Source organism: Mya arenaria, chromosome 1, assembly GCF_026914265.1.
Source record: "Mya arenaria isolate MELC-2E11 chromosome 1, ASM2691426v1".
In the NCBI taxonomy this organism is placed as follows: domain Eukaryota; kingdom Metazoa; phylum Mollusca; class Bivalvia; order Myida; family Myidae; genus Mya; species Mya arenaria.
The window spans coordinates 4967439-4988131 of NC_069122.1; the positions used below are offsets into that span (position 1 = coordinate 4967439).

Sequence of the window (20693 nt, forward strand, 5' to 3'; positions counted from 1 at the left end):
TAAGCTTCAGGATGTGCTTAAGAATGAATCACTGGACCTGCGTCCACAGCATTATACCTTGACACTGTATGAGGTAGCATTCAGGGCCTCATCCCCGATGAAGAAATCCAGGTCCTCAACCCCCTTCCCGAGCCTCCGAACGGATTTGTCCCCGACAGTTGCTGATTCCTTCACTGCAATTGCTGATGGTATGATAAACTGGGGCTCAGTGTTTCCGGCATAGCCCATCTTAGTGTAACTGAAAGAAGGTAAAACACTAACTCTCACTAACATATTATGACATTTGTAAAGTGACAGGATTGGTGATATCACACTAACATTTTGTAGTCCCTGTAGCCTTTCTGTAACAGCTTTATGTGTCATGTTTCATTAAAATTGGATTCAAAGCAGTTTATTGTGATTATCTGTTAAATAATTTCCTTTAAAAGTGTCAAAGCTCTTTAAAAGGATGAAATAAACTATTTACACCAAAATTAACATACACAGTGTAGTTAGTTTGATTCTGTTATATGGGTCTTCAGATTGTTCGAGAAATTTAGACCTGATGATCTTCAAAGACAGTCCTAAATTATCCCAACATTGTAAATTATACTTTTTGAGAACACTGTTAAAATGTCTTCTGTATTACCCAAGCAGCTTAAAGTCATAACTTGTCCACTAAAATCTACCATTAGACTGAATATAGTGACTCTCACTCCAGGATTCCATAATTCAAAAAGATTCAGATGAAAATGACCACCACATTTACTTTGCTAAACCATTAGATTGGGTGTGCCTAATTAATGACAAATAAATGGATAAGTAAAGCAAAAATAAACAATAATCATAAAATGACTACTTTAATCTTTAAGCACCATATTTAACTGAATTTATGACATGACTAACATGTACATGTTTAACAGTTATGTAGATAATTTCAATTAATTGTAACCACCAGTACTGAAAATCATGAACTGACAATGAATTAATCTACAGGCTATGATCTCTACTCCTAGCTGGAAAATGGTTTAAACAGGTACATTGATGTCTACCTTATAATGACAATTCAGGAAGTTAAATTTATTTCTTCACTCAGACACAAAAGCAAGATCCAAGTGTGAAACTGAATACACCTTAACTATGGCAGATACAATTTGAGGTTTAATAGTTTTATTTTGAACACAATAAAACATATATACCAAGTAATAATTAAGTAAAACCATTAAATTCTCTAGTTATCTTTTTGGGAAGGAGATATTCAATTTGTCTTACATTAACTTCAAGTTAGTTTATATTGCACAAACTATCAATATCAAATGTTTCTCTGACTATGGGCAAGTATTTACATGTACATTGTAGACCATGGTGTTAAGTAAACACTTATATTAAAGGATGTGTCAATATGAATGTGAAGGCTATATAACCATTTGTACATATATCCACGGTTCGTGATATATCTAACATGACTGGTCAATATAACAATGAAGGCTACATATGATAACCATTTGTGCAGACATGAATCTAACATAACTGGTCAATATAAAAGTGAAGGCTGTATCATCATTTGATCATAAAGCAAAGTTGTTGATTGACAGGCCATCAATCACTGTAACACATCGGTCGTAAATGACTATTCAACATAAATACTACATTTTTAGGGTGAACAAATATTCAATGATTAACAACATATAAATTGAAGAGGTTTGGCCAGGTGTTTTATAAAGGGCTGACGCAGCTACAAGAGAGGGACAGGGCAATTAATGTGAAAAGGGCAGATTCTATCTGGCTTGAAATTTCCTTATATAAAATGGCTACGACAATTTTTGCTGAAAACGCACAGCAAATAATGTAATACCATCTATTGACTTTTAATGCCTTTTTTTCTTCAAAATCATTATATCTAATTCTTATTTAGGATGTAAGAGGTCCAAACAGCTGTATTATTGTCAAATTTGAAAAATTGCCAGGGGTCAGTTTAAGTATGAGGGATTCATGCCCAAAGCAGGGTCAATGGTCTAATGGACTCCTTTTGAGATTGTTTTATAAGTAATTTACATTAATTTCAAGGTACTTTCTACAGTATTTAGGGAAAATGCCTGAGCAACACAATTCTTTACAACTGTACAACAGTCTTGAGATAAAAGCTCTCAATCCTGGTTTCAAGATTTATCCGTACATGTATTAAATTTGTTTAGATGTATATTAGGATCAGGATCAAAGTATATGCTCTATGTAAGCATACTTATATACCGTATTTTCTCGACTATAAGACGGGGAAATTGGGTCCCGATTTTTACCCCCAAAGTAGGGGACCCGTCTTATAAGCGAGTCGATAAAATATTAAAAAAAGATTCAAGTCAAAATCAGTTAAATTTTACATAGGGTATTCATCTATCCAGTCTATCGTCTGCTGATATAAGTATGGGGCAATTAAGTAAACAACAACACGAAATCTCTTCACCGTGCTCTGACGTCACACAGTGTACCGTTATATTTGCATTTTTTCTCATGGCGCGTGTCAGTATAATTAGTTTGACAGATATATCAAATCAATAAATTGGAATCTTAATATTATGTAGGTACCTAACTGTCAATTTAATTAGGTAAACAAATGACAATGCGAATATGAATCCTTTATGTTCGTCGCCAATCAAGGGACAATATTGCCTAAAGCATTTTTGCTAAACAAACACCTATTCATGCCTCGGCTTTTCGCAGTTATGTTATTGAAGACATTTATTTTGCCGAAGAACTTCATTGGTGTCTTCAATAAAAAATAAACTAAAACAAACATATGTTGTTATTGATTAATTATTACAATTTCGATAAGTAACGACCTGTCCTGCAAACTTATGTACTCATTTTTAACCTACCTCCAAATAGAGAGCTCACAGTTGACCGCCATTTTCTTTGAGTAAAACAAAAACAGTTACCGCGAAAGTCGATAATTGTCCGTTGAGCTTGAACATTTTTACACATTAGGAAGAATTTTAGCATTTTAGATTTGCTTAAAAATTGACCCCGTCTTATAAGCGAGTCGAAACAAAAAGCACCAGATTTTATGGGCAAAGTTAGGGGGTCGTCTTATAAGCGAATCGCCTTATAGTCGAGAAAATACGGTATATATATTCACTATGATGCATTTATTCAATGTGTAACCTGATGCAGTTAATAATTTCCTGGTACTTTGAAAGATGCCACAGCGAGTTGTGTAGACAAACGTTTATAAAAAGAGCCTAAAAACCTTATCAAAAATGTGTTTAAATAATAATCTACTTATTTCTTAATATTTGTCAGGCATTGTGACAAGAATTAAGAAATGTTTACAGTGCTAAAACTACTCTACACAACTGATATAGTTAGTTTGCTGTAAACATTGCAATAAATATTTTCCTGTATGAATTAACTTTAATATTTCGTATAAATCTATATAAATGTAAGAAAGAAACACTAATATACCCAGTTCCATTGTCAATTATCACGGCATGCTTCATATGCGCAGGCATTTTTCACAGATATAATCCAAAATTTCTCGAGATATATTCCTAATCTGCCAAGAATACACCAAGTGGGAGCAGGATATAATGTGAATCACGATAAAGCATTAACTTCCTGCACACAGTCAAGTGTGACAAGTGTTATAATCAATACCAGGCAACAGGCAAAGGGCCATTTAGTATGGTACACCAGTAAAAGAATCAGTTATAACATATGAAAAAGTGTAGTGTTAATTATCTTGCATCATTTATACATTATATAACTTGCATATTTACTACATATATGTCATTTGAAGTGATTATCTTATTAAAAGATCAGTTTATTTAAGAGTTTCTTTATACATTAAATGTGTACATGTTGATCTTAAACATTATGTATTATCATTATATTATACTTATTAATGTAATTAATAAAGGTTTCATGAACAGTGATAGCCATTTCTATATACTTAATTGCAACACCGAGTTATACTGGTTTATAAAATATGAATACATCACAAGACATCAGCACATGAGATGTTTTAACAGCTTTAAAACATGTACAGTAAGTTTATATTTCAACAGACAATGAAACAAACTTGTGTATCTAATATGGCAATACAAAAAAAATGCCAAGCAGGAAGTGCATACTTTATAATGTTTAGGACGATAGTCCATGCTTTAGATGGTTGTGATTACTTTATTAGTAATCAAAATAGAAATATAAGTCAACCGTTGTCACTTAGTTATGGTATTCATATCAATTTAAAATGAACTATTAATTAACAATAAATAAGATTAGAGTAGAAGTGGGAGGGGAAGCTTTGGCCAACTTGAATGAGGTACGTTTCAGTGTGAAATACTACTCTTTGTGAATGTCTATACCCCGTTCCATTGTCAATGACAACAGCTGGTAATCTCCCAGCCATCGCTCAGTCAATTTGTCTTCCAGTAAGTGTAAACTTCCTCAACTTTCAACCAGGAAATGAACTACTCATCGGCGAGTTTGCAAGATGGCGCATGGGAGGTTTTGGATGGGTTCATCGACAAACGGTGATCATTACGGTGCTTGTCCAGACGCTTGTTGAAAAGTGCAATAACTTTAGAGTAGAAAAGAAAGCGTCTGGCGTAGATGATGTAGAGAGAGACTGGTTTTGACCTGTCAAACGATTTTGTTTATTTCACTACACTAACATCTATAAGGTTTGTACCGCATCCATACTATGTCATATCTCATCTCAACATAATTAAATAGCAATTTAGGTTTTACTCATTAAACTCAATGTATTAATGAGCTCCTATATTTACATTTCCCTAATCGGCAAATAGTTCCAAAGTTTCACATATTTTCGCGACATATACGTATGTTAGTCTAAAATAATAGACGTGTTATACGGGATTCTTGCAATCCCTAACGTCTAAACGGGAATGTGCAAAAAACGGGGGTGTTTTAAAAATATTAAAATTGTTTTAAGTGAAGTTATTTATGGTTGAAATTGATCATAAAAAGTTATATTCATAATTTACCGTAAGTGAAATGTTATTTTGCACTAAACAAGCATTTAGTGCATTAAAACAAGTTGTTTACCTTTCCAATAAAACAAAAGTTGACTGACACAGACAACAATTATGTGAAGGGGAACAACTCGATACAATCGTAATAGCTCGGCCTCCTCCGACAAAGCTTCGAGATAGACCGCGTTATACAATCGTAACAACTCGGCCATGGCCGAAATGTTCCGAGCGATTTAAAACTGTGCCCTAAAGCCTTGCAGATGCCCTTCATGTATATATCGTTATGTTTTGACAGAATGAAATGAAAAAAGCTGTCAAACTCATAATTATAAGGTGGATATTTATTTTTTTGTGTACGGAACTAATATAAAATAACATTATCTGGTAATATTTCTTGTTTTTATGATATTTTATAGACGCTATATGCTTTAACCCGGAATCCTGATCGGAACAACTACCCACTTTTTATACTAAACAATTTGTACGTGAAGGATTTGCCATATCAAAAATCTAAAAAAAATCCGTCAACGTACAATTATTTGGACTAATACGTATGTATATCTAGGTAAGACTTATGACTTGAAGCATTTTGAAATGTAGGAGCGTACACTTTAGAACGGTGAAAAAAGTAAATGTATGTCTATATTCTGGTCCCAATATGATATATGGGGTTGAAGCGTGACCAATATCCCCTGACATGCTACTTTTTTACTGGCCATTTCGCGGGGAACCTTAATTCATTTGTACACCTAGGCTTACTGGAGTATGCCTAGGTACGCCCCTGTGTCTGTCATTGTGCAATTTGCATTGCTCATGGAAAACTTGGTAATTGTGCTTAATTGATATTTTATAGTATTCTTTAGCCACAATAATGCACGTTTAGGGAACATTTGGATATTTATTGTGTTCCCTATAACGCCACAAGTTGATTTATTTATACCAGTGTAAAATAAAATATTAGACTATTATATTACAACAACACTGAATTGTTAAAAGAAAACATAAAAGTGACACATGATATACTGGTTAATACCTTTTATTATAATTTAAGTTTTCCATGATAAACTGACGCTCATCGGCTTCTGTCAACTTTTCACTGCCATATTGGGTTAGCCACTATTAGTATATTTATCCTACGCAGTGACCTCCCCTGTTGGGACATCGATATTCTTGATACATTATTCATAAGGTTGATTTTTTTTCGACTGTTTTCCTGATTAGTATATATATATATATATATATATATATTTGTTTTATTAAAGCTTTTAAAAAACCTTATTTATATGTGTTCACATTTTTATCAAATATTGATGCCTTTAACTGAAGATGACTACCTGATTTTAAATGCGCATTTTGTTAGTGGAGTTTAACCAGAACAGGTTAAAACACAAAAATTATCAAAGACTCTGAAGCGGCTGTTTATATGGACTAAGTATTCTTATACACCTTGTATAGTCATACATTACGTAAAAGACTAAAAGATACTGCCCAAGATGAGTCCAGAATCTGCTGTAATAATTATATTGGCTTTCTTCGAGTCGCCAAGCTTATGAGGAGTCTGAAGTTAGCTAGCGTCAAATAACTACAGGGTTCAAATTTAGACTCGCATACTCGCAAAATGCGAGCGATATTTGCAAATTGTGAGTGACTTTTATTCAAGCTCGCAAAATTCTGCCAGTGGCTTTTTCTAGATGACAAAATGTTAAATCGAAAGTAGAATAAACATGAACCTAACTCCGCTACTTAGTCAAGTGTCATCAGTCTATAAATAACATGTTTACACTACCAGTTTAGAGTAGGCTGTATGGAGTCACGCTCAAATAAGTTTATAGAACAAGTACGGAGACGGCCAAGTATAATCTCAAATCTTTCCGGGATGCTTCGAGGCGTGCCAAATACAAAGTAAATACAAATGACATAATCACCTAGCTCAGTCATTGGCTTAAAACTGCATTATATGTAAACCCAATCAACCTTTTAATATATCCGCCCAACTGTCAAAGTAAAAAATGTCAATGGACAGCTTTGTTATCAAAAAGCGGCCAGCATCCGATGAGTCATCCATACCCTCCAAAGAGAATTAGCCATCAACAAGTTCTAGTAGTCGAGTCACTCAAGATTGATACTTTTTAATATTTATAATAATTATTTATGTGTAAGGTGTTAATATCTACTGTAATTAGACAATATTATAGGGGAATGAAGCAAATAATAAAATTGCGAGTTGATTTTTCATTTTGCGAGTTGCCTAAAAAAAAATCACAAAATTTTGCAAGTGCTCTTCAAAGTTAAATTCGAACCCTGAACTATTATAAACAACATAACAGTCTTTTGTAACAGTCCGCTGTAGGCGGCGGATTGTGCGTTCATAATAATGTAACGGTCCGTGCGATCACAATATAACGTTCCGTTATAGACGGAAGTATGTTCATAGTACATATGTTTACTTGGTTGGTAATATGCATATTAGCAAAGCCCGGGTTCTGTGTGGATTGAGAATTTATTGTATATAATGACCAATGGACCCCTTCAGGGTCGATCTGTTGGCCTTGTTTGACATTGCACATTACACTTTCAATCTTATAGTAAAAGACTGCTATGTATTGTATGTTTATTCAATGATGGCTAACTTTTCCTGAATGGGGACAATTCGGTAAAGCCATGCGTTGATTTGGTGTACCAGTAGGCAAGAATTTTTCAGACTCTTTTTGAGGTTTTATTAAGATATTTTCCTGATTTTGATGATACCTGAATAGAAAATATTGTATTAAGCTATAGCTCTTCCTTTGATAGAATAATGCAAAATGAGGTTAAATTAAATAACTTAACTCCATTTTCGAAGGCTCTGAATGAGTTGTTTAAAAGGGGTAAACTTTTTGTGCGACAGAACTGGTTCTTGGATACTTCCTAAAATCAAAAACAAAACTAGAAATCCTTCCCTGAAGCGATTTTTTTTTTCATTATGCTTAAAAGTGGAATATTTAAACCACTAAGTATAGAATAGATTTTTGCAGTGGTGCAAGCAAGCAATTGACTAAGATGCGCTAATGCGCTTCATGGAATTTGCCCGCGCATCCTACTGTGTTCATACAGCATAAACGCAAGAAAAAATGTCATCAGTCCTTAAATAAGCCACAACAGCCCTTGTATTTAACAAAGTGTACTGTCTGAGCTTATCAGGCAGTTATCTCTTAGGGAAGATTACTACAGTATTCCCTTCATTTACCAAAATAGAAAACAAAAACACAAGTCTGCTGAAACTTTTTAAAATATAAATATGAATTTTAGGAAGCTTGATACTAAGTCACAAAATTTCCTGTATTTAAAATTAAATTCTTATTGATTTATTATGCCCCCTTTTGAAAAAAGTGGGGTATATTGTTTTGCACATGTCGGTCGGTCGGTCGGTCGGTCTGTCTGTCTGTCGGTCGGTCGGTCGGAATACCAAATGGTTTCCGATCAATAACTTGAGAACGCTTTGACCGAGGGACCTCATACTTGGTATGTGTATTGGTCATCACCAGCAGATGAACCCTATTGATTTTGAGGTCAGTGGGTCAAAGGTCAAGGTCAGTGTGACCTTTACATGAAAAACGGTTTCCGATCAATAACTTGAGAACGCTTTGACCCAGGAACCTCATACTTGGTAGGTGTATTGGTCATGACCAGCAGATGAACCCTATTGATTTTGAGGTCAAAGGTCAAGGTCAGTGTGACCTTAACATGAAAAACGGTTTCCGATCAATAACTTGAGAACGCTTTGACCCAGGGACCTCATACTAGGTAGGCTTATTGGTCATGACCAGCAGATGAACCCTATTGATTTTGAGGTCAGTGGGTCAAAGGTCAAGGTCAGTGTGACTGTAAGCTGAAAAAAGGTTTTCTGATTGTCCATATTTTATTTTCTTATATAGTAGACAGTAGAAATTTATATGTCACTAAATGCATGAGTTGAAGTATCAGTTTTCAGTGAACATCTAGTTTAATTATGCCCCCCTTCGAAGCAGAGGGGTTATATAATTGCTTTGCACATGTCGGTCGGTCTGTTGGAAGACCAAAGCTTGTCCGAGTGATAACTCAACAATTCCCGGACCTATGGTCATCAAACTTGACATGAAGATTAGGTATGACCAGTAGATGACCTGCCTCATATGCATCCAATGACAAATCAGCTGTCATTTCAGTCCATGCATATTTCATTCAATTGTCCAAATATTTCTGGCAACTTGGCGCTCAGGGGGCATAATGTTTGACAAACATCTCTTGTTTACAAATCAATATCGATATTTTCATTTAAATTCTAGCAATGAATTATTGTCTTATATTTTAGACATGGCAAGCAGTGGAGCTACACAGAAGTTAAAGGTATGCAACAGTCTTGATAAATATTGAAATCTGAAAAATCAGATGATTTTATTTTGAAGCATTTCTTTGTTCTATTTTATTGTGCATATAAATCTTCGAGATACTTTTAATATTTAAGTCATATGTGTTATATTTCTAAAGAAAGCCATTTTGTAAAAACTATTATAAAAACTTCTTTTTTTCAGATACTTTGCATTCATGGCTACAGACAAAATGCCCAGAGTTTCAGAGAACGGACTGGAGCCTTCAGGAAATTTCCCATTGTCAAGAAACAGACAGACCTTGGTAGGTGGTGTTTAGTTCCTATTAGTTCCTAAAAGGAATAGTGGTCGAAATAAGCTAAAAACAATCTTATAATTTTATACATCTGGGCTAAGTGTTGCATTATTCTTCAGTCAAGTAGTGTTAGAATTTGGGCTTGTTGGTTCAAAAGCCTTATTTAAATGACTCTATCATTGAAGATAGATTAAAAAATTGTTAAAAACAATATGAAAAAAAATAAAGCTGTGTTTCTAACTGACAAGTCCTATCCTGAAAGTTTAGAAAGAATCATGCCATAATTGCAATAAAGTAATAAAACAGAAATTTGACAAACAGAAAGTGGACCCTTCTTTTTATATTGATTGTGTTTTATCAGTGGTCTGAAACAGCACAAGCCCACAAACCCTGCACTGATGAAATGATTTCTGGGCTTGCTCATTGAGTCAATTTCTGATTATTATATAACAGAGTTTGTTGAAAAAATTGATGCGAAGATCTATTGTAAAAACTAAAAAAAAATTAATCCATAAGTTTAATTTCAATGACAGGAGTTATTTCAAAGTTGTATATTTTGTTTGCAATCAAATGTTTTAATAGGTAGCTATAAAATTAGATGTGAGCATCAGTCAAATAATGCTGTTTGTCACCAAGTCAACACTTATATTAAAAATATTTAAGTTAATAACATATGAATAATTTCAGTGTTCATAACTGCCCCAAACAGAGTTCCAAGTATGCATGGAGAGGAAGCACCAGGTGATGGCCAGGCAGCTGAAGGTAAGAGTAAAATTAGAAACCGCATCCAGAGGGCTGAGTGCAAGATGGATGTAACTCCTTTAATTTTCATATGGATTTAGTGTCCAACTTGTGCTGATTGCTAAATTGCTACTTCAATGTTAACCTACGGGTTACATCATTTGTAGTTTTCGAATTTAAGATTTACATAGCGTTTGTAAAACCAAATAATATCTAACTTTTTAGAAGTTCTTCTTTTCTTGGTTCTGGTTTCAGCTGCAGACAACACCTATATGACACTGACATTCTTTAATTGCTGAAATGATACTTTCAGGTTAAGGTGAGACGGGGTGGTAGTTTTTCTCTCTAGTGCCAGTCAGCACAAACATGGTTTTGAGACCTCACTGACTGTAACATACACATTCTTAAACTACTGTAATGTTACTTTCAGGTTTGGTTGAGACAGGCTGATGGTTTTCCTTCCCCAGTCAGCATATACATGGCTCGAGACCTCACTGACTGTAACATACACATTTTTTAATTGCTGTAATGTTACATTCAGGTTTAGGTGAGACAGGCTGGTGGTTTTCTGCCCCAGACAACACATACATGGCTCAAGAATTTACCGACTGTTGTAAGGGGTACCAAGAATCACTTGACATGGTCACAGAGGTCTTCAAAACACAGGTATGACCTGCCAGTGTAGTCATAAAATTATTTAGTTGACTTTAAAATGATACAGATGTCCAAGTAAATAATAGCACACAGTGCTAGGATAATATATTAATTCTATTCGGAAACTAGACAAACCACCTTAGAAAACACCCTTTAAGAAATGATTTTAGACAAACAACCATAATATACATACACTCTTAAACAAATTACGTTAGAAAACACCCATCGACAAATTACCTTAGACAAACAAGCTAAGAAAACAACATTAAAACACCTCTAGACAAACAGACAAACAACTACAGACAAGCAACTACAGACAAGAAACTACAGACAGACAACTACAGACAAGCAACTACAGACAAGCAACTACAGTCAAGCAACTACAGACAAGCAACTACAGTCAAGCAACTACAGACAAACAACTACAGTCAAGCAACTACAGACAAGCAACTACAGACAAGCAACTACAGACAAGCAACTACAGTCATACAGACAAGCAAGTACAGACAAGCAACTACAGACAAGCATCTACAGACAAACAACTACAGACAAGCAACTACAGACAAACAACTACAGACAAGCAACTACAGACAAGCAACTACAGACAAACAACTACAGACAAGCAACTACAGACAAGCAACTACAGACAAGCAACTACAGTCAAGCAACTACAGACAAACAACTACAGTCAAGCAACTACAGACAAGCAACTACAGACAAGCAACTACAGTCATACAGACAAGCAAGTACAGACAAGCAACTACAGACAAGCATCTACAGACAAACAACTACAGACAAGCAACTACAGACAAACAACTACAGGCAAACTACAGACAAACAACTACAGACAAGCAACTACAGACAAGCAAATTCAGACAAGCAACTACAGACAAGCAACTATAGACAAGCAACTACAGTCATACAGACAAGCAACTGCAGACAAGCAACTACAGACAAGCAACTTCAGACAAACAACTACAGACAAACTACAGACAAGCAACTACAGACAAACTACAGACAAGCAACTACAGACAAACAACTACAGACAAGCAACTACAGACAAGCAACTACAGACAAACTACAGACAAGCAACTACAGACAAGCAACTACAGACAAGCAAATTCCGACAAGCAACTACAGACAAGCAACTACAGACAAGCAACTACAGTCATACAGACAAGCAACTACAGACAAACAACTACAGACAAACAACTACAGACAAACAACTACAGACAAACTACAGACAAGCAACTACAGACAAACTACAGACAAGCAACTACAGACAAACAACTACAGACAAACTACAGACAAGCAACTACAGACAATCTACAGACAAAAAACTACAGGCAAACAACTACAGACAAGCAACTACAGACAAGCAACTACAGACAAACAACTACAGACAAGCAACTACAGACAAACAACTACAGACAAACAACTACAGACAAGCAACTACAGACAAACTACAGACAAGCAACTACAGACAAACTACAGACAAGCAACTACAGACAAACTACAGACAAGCAACTACAGACAAGCAACTACAGACAAACTACAGACAAACTACAGACACGCAACTACAGACAAGCAACTACAGACAAACTACAGACAAACTACAGACAAGCATCTTCAGACAGACAACTACAGACAAGCAACTACAGACAAACTACAAACAAGCAACTACAGACAAACTACAGACAAGCAACTACAGACAAACTACAGACAAACAACTACAGGCAAACAACTACAGACAAGCAACTACAGACAAGCAACTACAGACAAGCAACTACAGACAAACAACTACAGACAAGCAACTACAGACAAGCAACTACAGACAAGCAACTACAGTCAAGCAACTACAGTCAAGCAACTAAAGTCAAGCAACTACAGTCAAGCAACACTACAGACAAGCAACTACAGACAAGCAACTACAGACAAGCAACTACAGTCAAGCAACTACAGACCAGCAACTACAGACAAACAACTACAGTCAAAACTCGATGGCTCGATATTTTAGGGACCGGCCAAAGTACTTCGAGCCTCGAGAATATCGAGCCAAGCGGGATTGCTTATAGAATGTTATTTTTTCATTTGTTACATAAAGTCTTATTTACCTCGTTTGTTATTGGCTACGCTATCTCCGCAAGAGAAGGAGGAGTATTTATTGTGCATAGTTAGGCACCCTAAATTTCGTAATATGACTTATTCGATTATTAAAAAATATCATTTTATTTTTTATTTATAATAAAAATACATTTATGCGAAAACAAGCAATTGTAAACAGTGGGTTACACAAACATAGCTTAAAAGTTATTTCAAAATGCATAGTAATTTAGGGATGGATAACAATTAGAGACAGAACTTAAAGTGATGGCATGTTTATTCAAACTGTTAAACCATTTAAATTTGCAATTTTAATTGATTAGCGCCTTGCGCTAAATTAAGCCAATCAAACAAATCAAGGTGTGAGATTCTTAACTGAACCCGCGAAAATGACATTGACCCAAGCAAACAAATCAATGTGTGAAATTCTTGTTTGGGACCGCGAAAACGACTTTGAGCGTGGAGAAATATGGACCCTCAAGGTATCGAACCATCCGATCGAAATTTATATAAACAAAGAGTAAAAAAAAATCGGTCCTTTTAATTTGATTCGAGCCAATGAGGATATCGAGCCATGAGATATCGAGCCAACGAGTTTCGACTGTACAGACAAATTGTCTTAGACAAACACCCTTAGAAAAACCATCGTAGACAAACAACTATAGAAAACAATCATAGAAAGGCATAACATGGTTTCAGAGTGTTCATTTCATAAATGCAACATGTGTTGATAACCTGTTAATTTTGCATCAATAAATGATAATGAAAATTAGTCTACAAAATGTATTGAGATACTGTTTTGGATTGCTGCTCACCTTATTAACACTTGCAGCAAATATGATTTGTTAAGACAACTATTTTTAGCAAATGCCCTTATTTCTGGCTATAATAATAGAATGGTTCTGGTAATACTGTGGTTTGAAATGTTTATAGTGTACTTTATCATTTGGGCAAGTAAATTCTGGTTTCGTAAAGTAAAATTCACTTTTTACTTTCCAGAAATAAATGCTCCAATTTTGTTTGTGTCACAGTCTTCTTCACTTTTATTCAATATCTTGTATCAACAGGCATTTTTTTGTTTTAATTTGCAGGGTCCATTTGATGGCATTCTCAGTTTTAGCCAGGGAGCCTCCTTCGCCTCCTTGTTGTGCGGTATTCAACAGCAAAATCCAGGTATGTGAAATGATTTTTGGCATTTTTGTTAACTTTTAAAGATAACATATTTTGTGATTTGCCCAAATATTTAGACAAAATAAAAAAAACCTAGCTTAAACAGTTATTCCATTTCTTGTTGATCACAATTATGTACATTAACTTTCATAGTAAAAAAGATGATTGTTAACAAAATTGTTAGATTATCCACTTACTGTCACCTAAAGAGTTATTCAATTTTTTGTTATCCTCCAACAGTGGCAGCCATTTTGATTTTCCATATATATTTAACTCACCTCCGGAGGTTTTTAAAAAGATTTGTTAGCGAAATACAGCGAAAACAAATTAACAAAAAAAGATCATGAAAATTTCACAAAAATTAAACCATTTCCATCATTGAAATGACAAATATCATCGTTAAATAATTAAGGATTGTACAAAAAACCCTGTCACTGAAGCTAACAGTATAGCTAACTTTAACAATTAAAGTTCTGAACAGTCGGCCCATTGTTTTTTTTTGTTAAAAAGTAGGGATGGTTTGAGTAGTAAAATTGGTACTCGAGTACTCGGACAATCTTTCGATCGAGTACTCGTTACTCGAAAAAAAAGTGAATTTGTTTTCTGGAAAGACATGATTGTGTATACATGTATTGTTCATGGCATATATTGTGCGTTGGTCATATTATTGATAACTTTCATTATGTACTTAAACAGAAAATTAAATAAATGGAAAACAAAGTGGTTTCATGCTTTTAATTTTGTCTTTTTCATTTCATTTTAATGATTTTAAATATAAGTATGCACTGCAAAATAGCTACAATATAGCTGGAAAGTTAAACCCGGTTTTAATTCGAGCGTCTGGATAATCGAGATTTATAATGCACATCAATCATTATTACAATGAACGAAAATTAATAGCACACAAAAAAATCATGAAAGAAATATTTCGTACTGTATTATTGTTTTTTACCTCATTAATATTCATTTTTCTTGATTTCAGATATCAACCAATCAATTGCGATAATCATTGCAAAAATAGAAATCAATGCTCGTAACGGTCGCTACTCGTTCGCTCGTAAGCGTCCATTGTTTGGTGAAAGGGTTCTAATTGGTAAACAGTATAATTGTGTATGTGAAAGTACTGCTATCAAAACTTCGTTAATTGACATCAGTGCTAATTAGCAATAGGGGCCCTTTGTTGACAGTTTCCAACTCTTAACTAATTTATTAGGGTCAACTGTGTACACAGCGGGGATTAGAGGGACCGTAAATTGTCCTCTTGGCAATTAACCAGATCCGATTCTTCGTCTGTAAATCATGTATTTTGTGAATTTTTATAGATTTAAAAAAAAAATCTGAGTACTCGAGTACCAAATCGCTACTCGAGTACTTGGATTTTTTTTTTAAATCTATAAAAATTCACCAAATACACGATTTACAGCACAGTATCAGATCTGGTTAATTGCCAAGAGGACAATTTATGGTCCCTCTAACGGACAATCGATCGAGTACTCAGGTACTCATTGCCATCCCTATTAAAAAATAATAATTGAAATGGTTACCCATACTAATGCTGTAACATTTAATAATAAAGTTATGGAAATAGAAAAGAAATGATAAACAGCAATTTCAGTATGATTAAATGAGAGTTTTTATTGACAGAAATGTAAAATGCACTCTGTCGATGCCCCCTAGCACCATCACATATTACATGTATATTAAATCATTTTAGAAATCTCCAAGAAAATATAGTTTATGAATAAGAAACAAAAAGATTGTGCAATTTTTCAGTATTGATCTGAATTCCATTTTAACACATACATGTATATCTCTCATCCTCAGCAGTAAAAGAAAATCGCATGTTTATATTATTACATCAAATGATAACAGACAGAAATGATATTATATTCTAGTTGCTTTATTCACAGTTCAGTTATTTCTGCTTTTCAGACTCGCCTATAAAATTCAACTTTGTGATACTTGTTGCTGGGTTTAAGAGCAGACAATCTGCACATGAACATCTTTATAAGGAGAAAATCACAGTTCCCTCCCTTCATGTGTTCGGTGATACAGACAAGGTCATACAAAAAGGTCTGAGAAGAAAACAATGTTTCTTTGAGAAGGTTACTTAAAGATTGAATTTGTTAAAATAACAATATTTTGCAGATTTAGACAAATGACAACTGTAAATCAACTTATGATTAATTTGCTACATGAATCAAACGTCCTTAAAATAGGAATTTTGTGAACAAGTCAATAATTAAATCTTAAAACTAAATAATATTCAGAAGTAGTTTGTTAATAAAACACTTTTTTCTAATCAAAGTAATACATGTAAATTAAACATATTAACATACATTAGAATTAAATACATTTACTTTTTATTGTTTCAGATATGAGCGAGGCCCTTCTCCAGCATTTTGTGGAGCCGGTCATTCTTCAACATGAGGGGGGCCACTTTATACCCACGACAGGGGCTCATAAACAAGTGTACACGCAGTTTCTACAGAAAATGTTGGATAGCAGGGCCTCCAATAGCTGATAATCATAATGCACAATGTTGGACAGCAGCGTCTCAAATATCTGAGAATCACAATGTACTATTTTGGAAAGCAGGGCCTTTGTACCAATGGTATAGTCGGGATGAAAGGGACATTTACTTACCAGAAGTTTTAAAGACAGAGTCTGTTTGACTGTGGTTAATGATCAGACATGTGCCTGGATAATAGTGTTTGCTCCCTTAAATATATTTTTGGTCATTTAAACCCATTGTAAAAATGCTTTTTGAGGTGAAGTCCAGTTTCTGTTTGACTTTGGTTCATGTAGAAATGCTTTTTTTGATGAGTACTTGAATGGGTATTACTTTTTGAACAACACTTTTAGCTCAACTATTCGAAGAATAAGGAGAGCTATCCTAGTCAACTGAGCGTCGGCGTAACCACTTATGTTAAAGTTTGCATACCACCTCAAATATTTTCAAAGTCTATTGACGTATGGCTTTGAAACTTTGCACACTTGTTCACCATCATGCCCCCAACTTGTTCACTGGAGGAGGTAACTCTATCAAGCATTTTGACAAAATTATGCCCCTTTTTCTACTTAGAATTTACGTTAAAGTTTGCGTACCACCTCAAATAATTTCAAAGTCCATTAACATCTGGCTTTGAAACTTTGCACGCTTGTTCACCATCATGCTCTCAACCCTTACACAGGAGGAGGTAACTCAATCAAGTATTTTTACAAAATTATGCCCCTTTTTCTACTTAAAATTTACATTAAAGTTTGCGTACCACCTCAAATATTTTCAAAGTCCATTGACATCTGGCTTTGAAACTTTCCACGCTTGTTCACCATCATGCTCCCAACCCTTACACAGGAGGAGGTAACTCTATCAAGTATTTTTACAAAATTATGCCCCTTTTTGTGTTGCCTGAAAAGACGACATATAGGGGTTACTTTTGTCGGCGGCGGCGGCGTCCGCGTCCCATTTTCGCTTGTCTGAGGTATATCTCCTAAACTATTAGTGGTATCAACTTGAAATTTCATATGTAGATAAATCTAATTGAGGGCAAGTGCAGTGCACAAGAACTGTTACTCTTGCTTCCATATTTTTAGAGTTATTGCCCTTTGTTATTTTTAATGCTTAAAGTTATGTCCGGGGCATATCTTGTAGAATATAAGAGTTATCAACTTGAAACTTCATATATAGATAGATCTCATGGAGGGCAAGTGCAGTGCACAATAACAGTAACTCTTGCTTTCTTAGTTTGAAAGTTATTGCCCTTTGTTAATTTTCATGCGTAAAGTTTTGTCCGGGGCATATCTTGAAGAATATAAGAGGTATCAACTTGAAACTTCATAGCTAGATAGATATCATTGAGGGCAAGTGCAGTGCACAAGAACCGTTACTCTTGCTGCCATATTTTTAGAGTTATTGCCCTTTGTTTATTTTCTTGCTTAGATTTGTCCGTGGCATATCTCGTAAACTATAGGAGGTATCAACCTGAAACTTATTCCATAGGTATATCTGATTGAGGGAAAGTGCAGTGCACAAAAACCGTAACTTTTGCATCTATATGTTTAGAGTTATTGCCCTTTGTTAATTTTCATGCTTAAAAGTTTTGTTCGGGGCATATCTTGAAGAATATAAGAGGTATCAACTTGAAACTTCATAGCTAGATAGATCTCATTGAGGGCAAGTGCAGTACACAAGAACCGTTACTCTTGCTGCCATAATATTAGAGTTATTGCCCTTTGTTAATTTTCTTGCTTAGATTTGTCCGTGGCATATCTCGTAAACTATAGGAGGTATCAACCTGAAACTTATTCCGTAGGTATATCTGATTGAGGGAAAGTGCAGTGCACAAAAACCGTAACTCTTGCATCTATATGTTTAGAGTTATTGCCCTTTGTTAATTTTCATGCTTAAAGTTTTGTCCAGGTCATATCTTGAAGAATATAAGAGGTATCAACTTGAAACTTCATAGCTAGATAGATCTCATTGAGGGCTAGTGCAGTGCACATGAACCGTAACTCTTGCTGCCATATTTTTAGAGTTATTGCCCTTTGTTAATTTTCATGCTTAGGTTTTGTCTGTGGCATATCTCGTAAACTATAGGAGGTATCAACCTGAAACTTATTCCGTAGGTATATCTGAATGAGGGAAAGTGCAGTGCACAAAAACCGTAACTCTTGCATCTATATGTTTAGAGCTATTGCCCTTTGTTAATTTTCAAGCTTAAATTTTGTCCGGGGCATTTCTCGAAAAGTATAAGAGTTATCAACTTGAAACTTTATAGATAGATAGATCTTATTGAAGGGGATCGCAGTGCACAAAAACTGTATCTCTTGCTTCCATATTAGAGTTATTGCCCTTTGTTAATTTTCATGTTTAACTTTACCTTGCACACTTTTTTAGCCCACCAGATCACGAAGTGCTTCCTTGGGTGTCCCTCTACAAAAATACAACAAGAGGTTATGATTGATTAACAACAAGAACAACAAAATGGCCGACTTCCTGTTTTGCTTTAAAAAACATCTTCTCTGAAACTATCAGTCCAAATTCAATGAAACTTTACAGAAAGCTTTCTTGGGTGACCCTCTACAAAAATACAACCTACACTTGAAAGATAAATGGCAACATCATTGTCTATAAATGAATAAAATGCCAATCTAACAGCTATAATGTCGACAGTAAATAATTCGTCAGGCGACACATCCAACTCGCGGAGTTCTAGTTCGACTTAAAATTTACATTAAAGTTTGCGTACCACCTCAAATATTTTCAAAGTCCATTGACATCTGGCTTTGAAACTTTGCAGGCTTGTTCACCATCATGCTCCCAATCTGTACACAGGAGGAGGTCACTGTATCAAGCATTTTGACAGAATTATGCCCCTTTTTCGACTTAGAATTTACATTAAAGTTTGCGTACCACCTCAAATATTTTCAAAGTCCATTGACATCTGGCTTTGAAACTTTGCACGCTTGTTCACCATCATGCCCCCAACCTGTACACAGGAGGAGGTCACTGCATCAAGCATTTTGACAGAATTATGCCCCTTTTTTTACTTAGAATTTACGTTAAAGTTTGCATACCACCTCAAATATTTTCCAATTTAATTGTCATCTGGCTTAGACCATTCACAAAGCCTTTTTTATTCACACTCTTTTCTATTTACAAGTTCCTGTTATAAACTACACTTTAACAATATCCTCCAGGATGGATATTATTTTATATTGTCAATCACTGAGAATAGTCGAGCCCGCTGTCTAGTGACAGCTCTTGTTCAGGTTTGAGATTGCTCTCAGAGGGAATAACTGTACAACATTTTCGTTCCGAGTTTAAATTATATGGGGAAAAAAAATATTTTAACTCATTCATGTTTATAAAACTTTTTTCTTTCTTTTTTCATTTTTTTTTTTTTTTCTACCAAAATAATCAAGCAAACAGTTAATTTGTGGGATCTAAAGGTGCTTTCATTTGCTGGACACTGACCATTTGAAAATGTGTAGACAGACTTATGTGATGGTGTCAAATATTGTGTACTGAATGCGCCATTGGTGAAAGGTATTTTAGTGAATGTGTTATAAATTTATGTGATCTGTTTGTAAAGTGTTTTTTCTTCGGATTATACCAAATACATGTATACAAAGGTTTTCATATTTTATCATGGTTATGCTTTTTGGTTCAACAAGAAATGTGATACTCTTGTTTATTTTTGGCTGAAGTATTAAAATAATATAAAAGGTTTTTACAGTCAACCTTGTCATTACACCACAAGATAGATGAATCTATCATATCCTAGGAGGTGCCTATGTCACGTTCTGTCACAAATCTTGTGTTGCATAAAGCTCCATCCATTGACCATTTTCCATCGAAAACAACCTTGGACTTATGTTGGTATATATCAGTAGAGGTAGATAGTAATA

At 34.7% G+C, this 20693-nt stretch overlaps 2 protein-coding genes across 6 annotated transcripts in view; one reads left to right on the top strand and one right to left on the bottom strand.

The window, feature by feature from the left end:
- Nucleotides 1-4498, bottom strand: part of LOC128237829 (actin-related protein 3) — a 17482-nt gene extending 12984 nt beyond the window's left edge. The window contains exons 1-2 of one of the 2 annotated variants that reach the window (XM_052953508.1): nt 4341-4498; nt 58-238 (exon numbers count right to left, since the gene is read on the bottom strand). In XM_052953508.1, the coding sequence (XP_052809468.1) occupies nt 58-238; nt 4341-4384 (225 nt within the window). In that variant the 5' untranslated portion in view covers nt 4385-4498. Of the gene's footprint in view, nt 1-57; nt 239-3438; nt 3592-4340 lie in introns of those variants that run through there. The other variant, XM_052953442.1, reaches the window with a different exon arrangement.
- LOC128237998 (esterase OVCA2-like) lies at nt 3730-20513 on the top strand. 4 transcript variants are annotated; one of them, XM_052953670.1, is made up of 9 exons: nt 3730-4297; nt 9301-9335; nt 9521-9620; nt 10299-10373; nt 10894-11018; nt 14201-14282; nt 15262-15372; nt 16212-16352; nt 16655-20513. In XM_052953670.1, the coding sequence occupies exons 2-9, from the start codon at nt 9303-9305 to the stop codon at nt 16801-16803; spliced, it is 816 nt and encodes a 271-aa protein (XP_052809630.1). In that variant the 5' UTR covers nt 3730-4297; nt 9301-9302; the 3' UTR covers nt 16804-20513. The 4 variants fall into 4 exon arrangements, with proteins under 4 accessions (XP_052809630.1, XP_052809559.1, XP_052809706.1 ...); XM_052953599.1 differs by lacking the exon at nt 3730-4297 and adding an exon at nt 4527-4658; XM_052953746.1 differs by lacking the exon at nt 3730-4297 and adding an exon at nt 4527-4658 and having other exon boundaries at nt 15262-15336.
- Nucleotides 20514-20693: the final 180 nt, after the last annotated feature.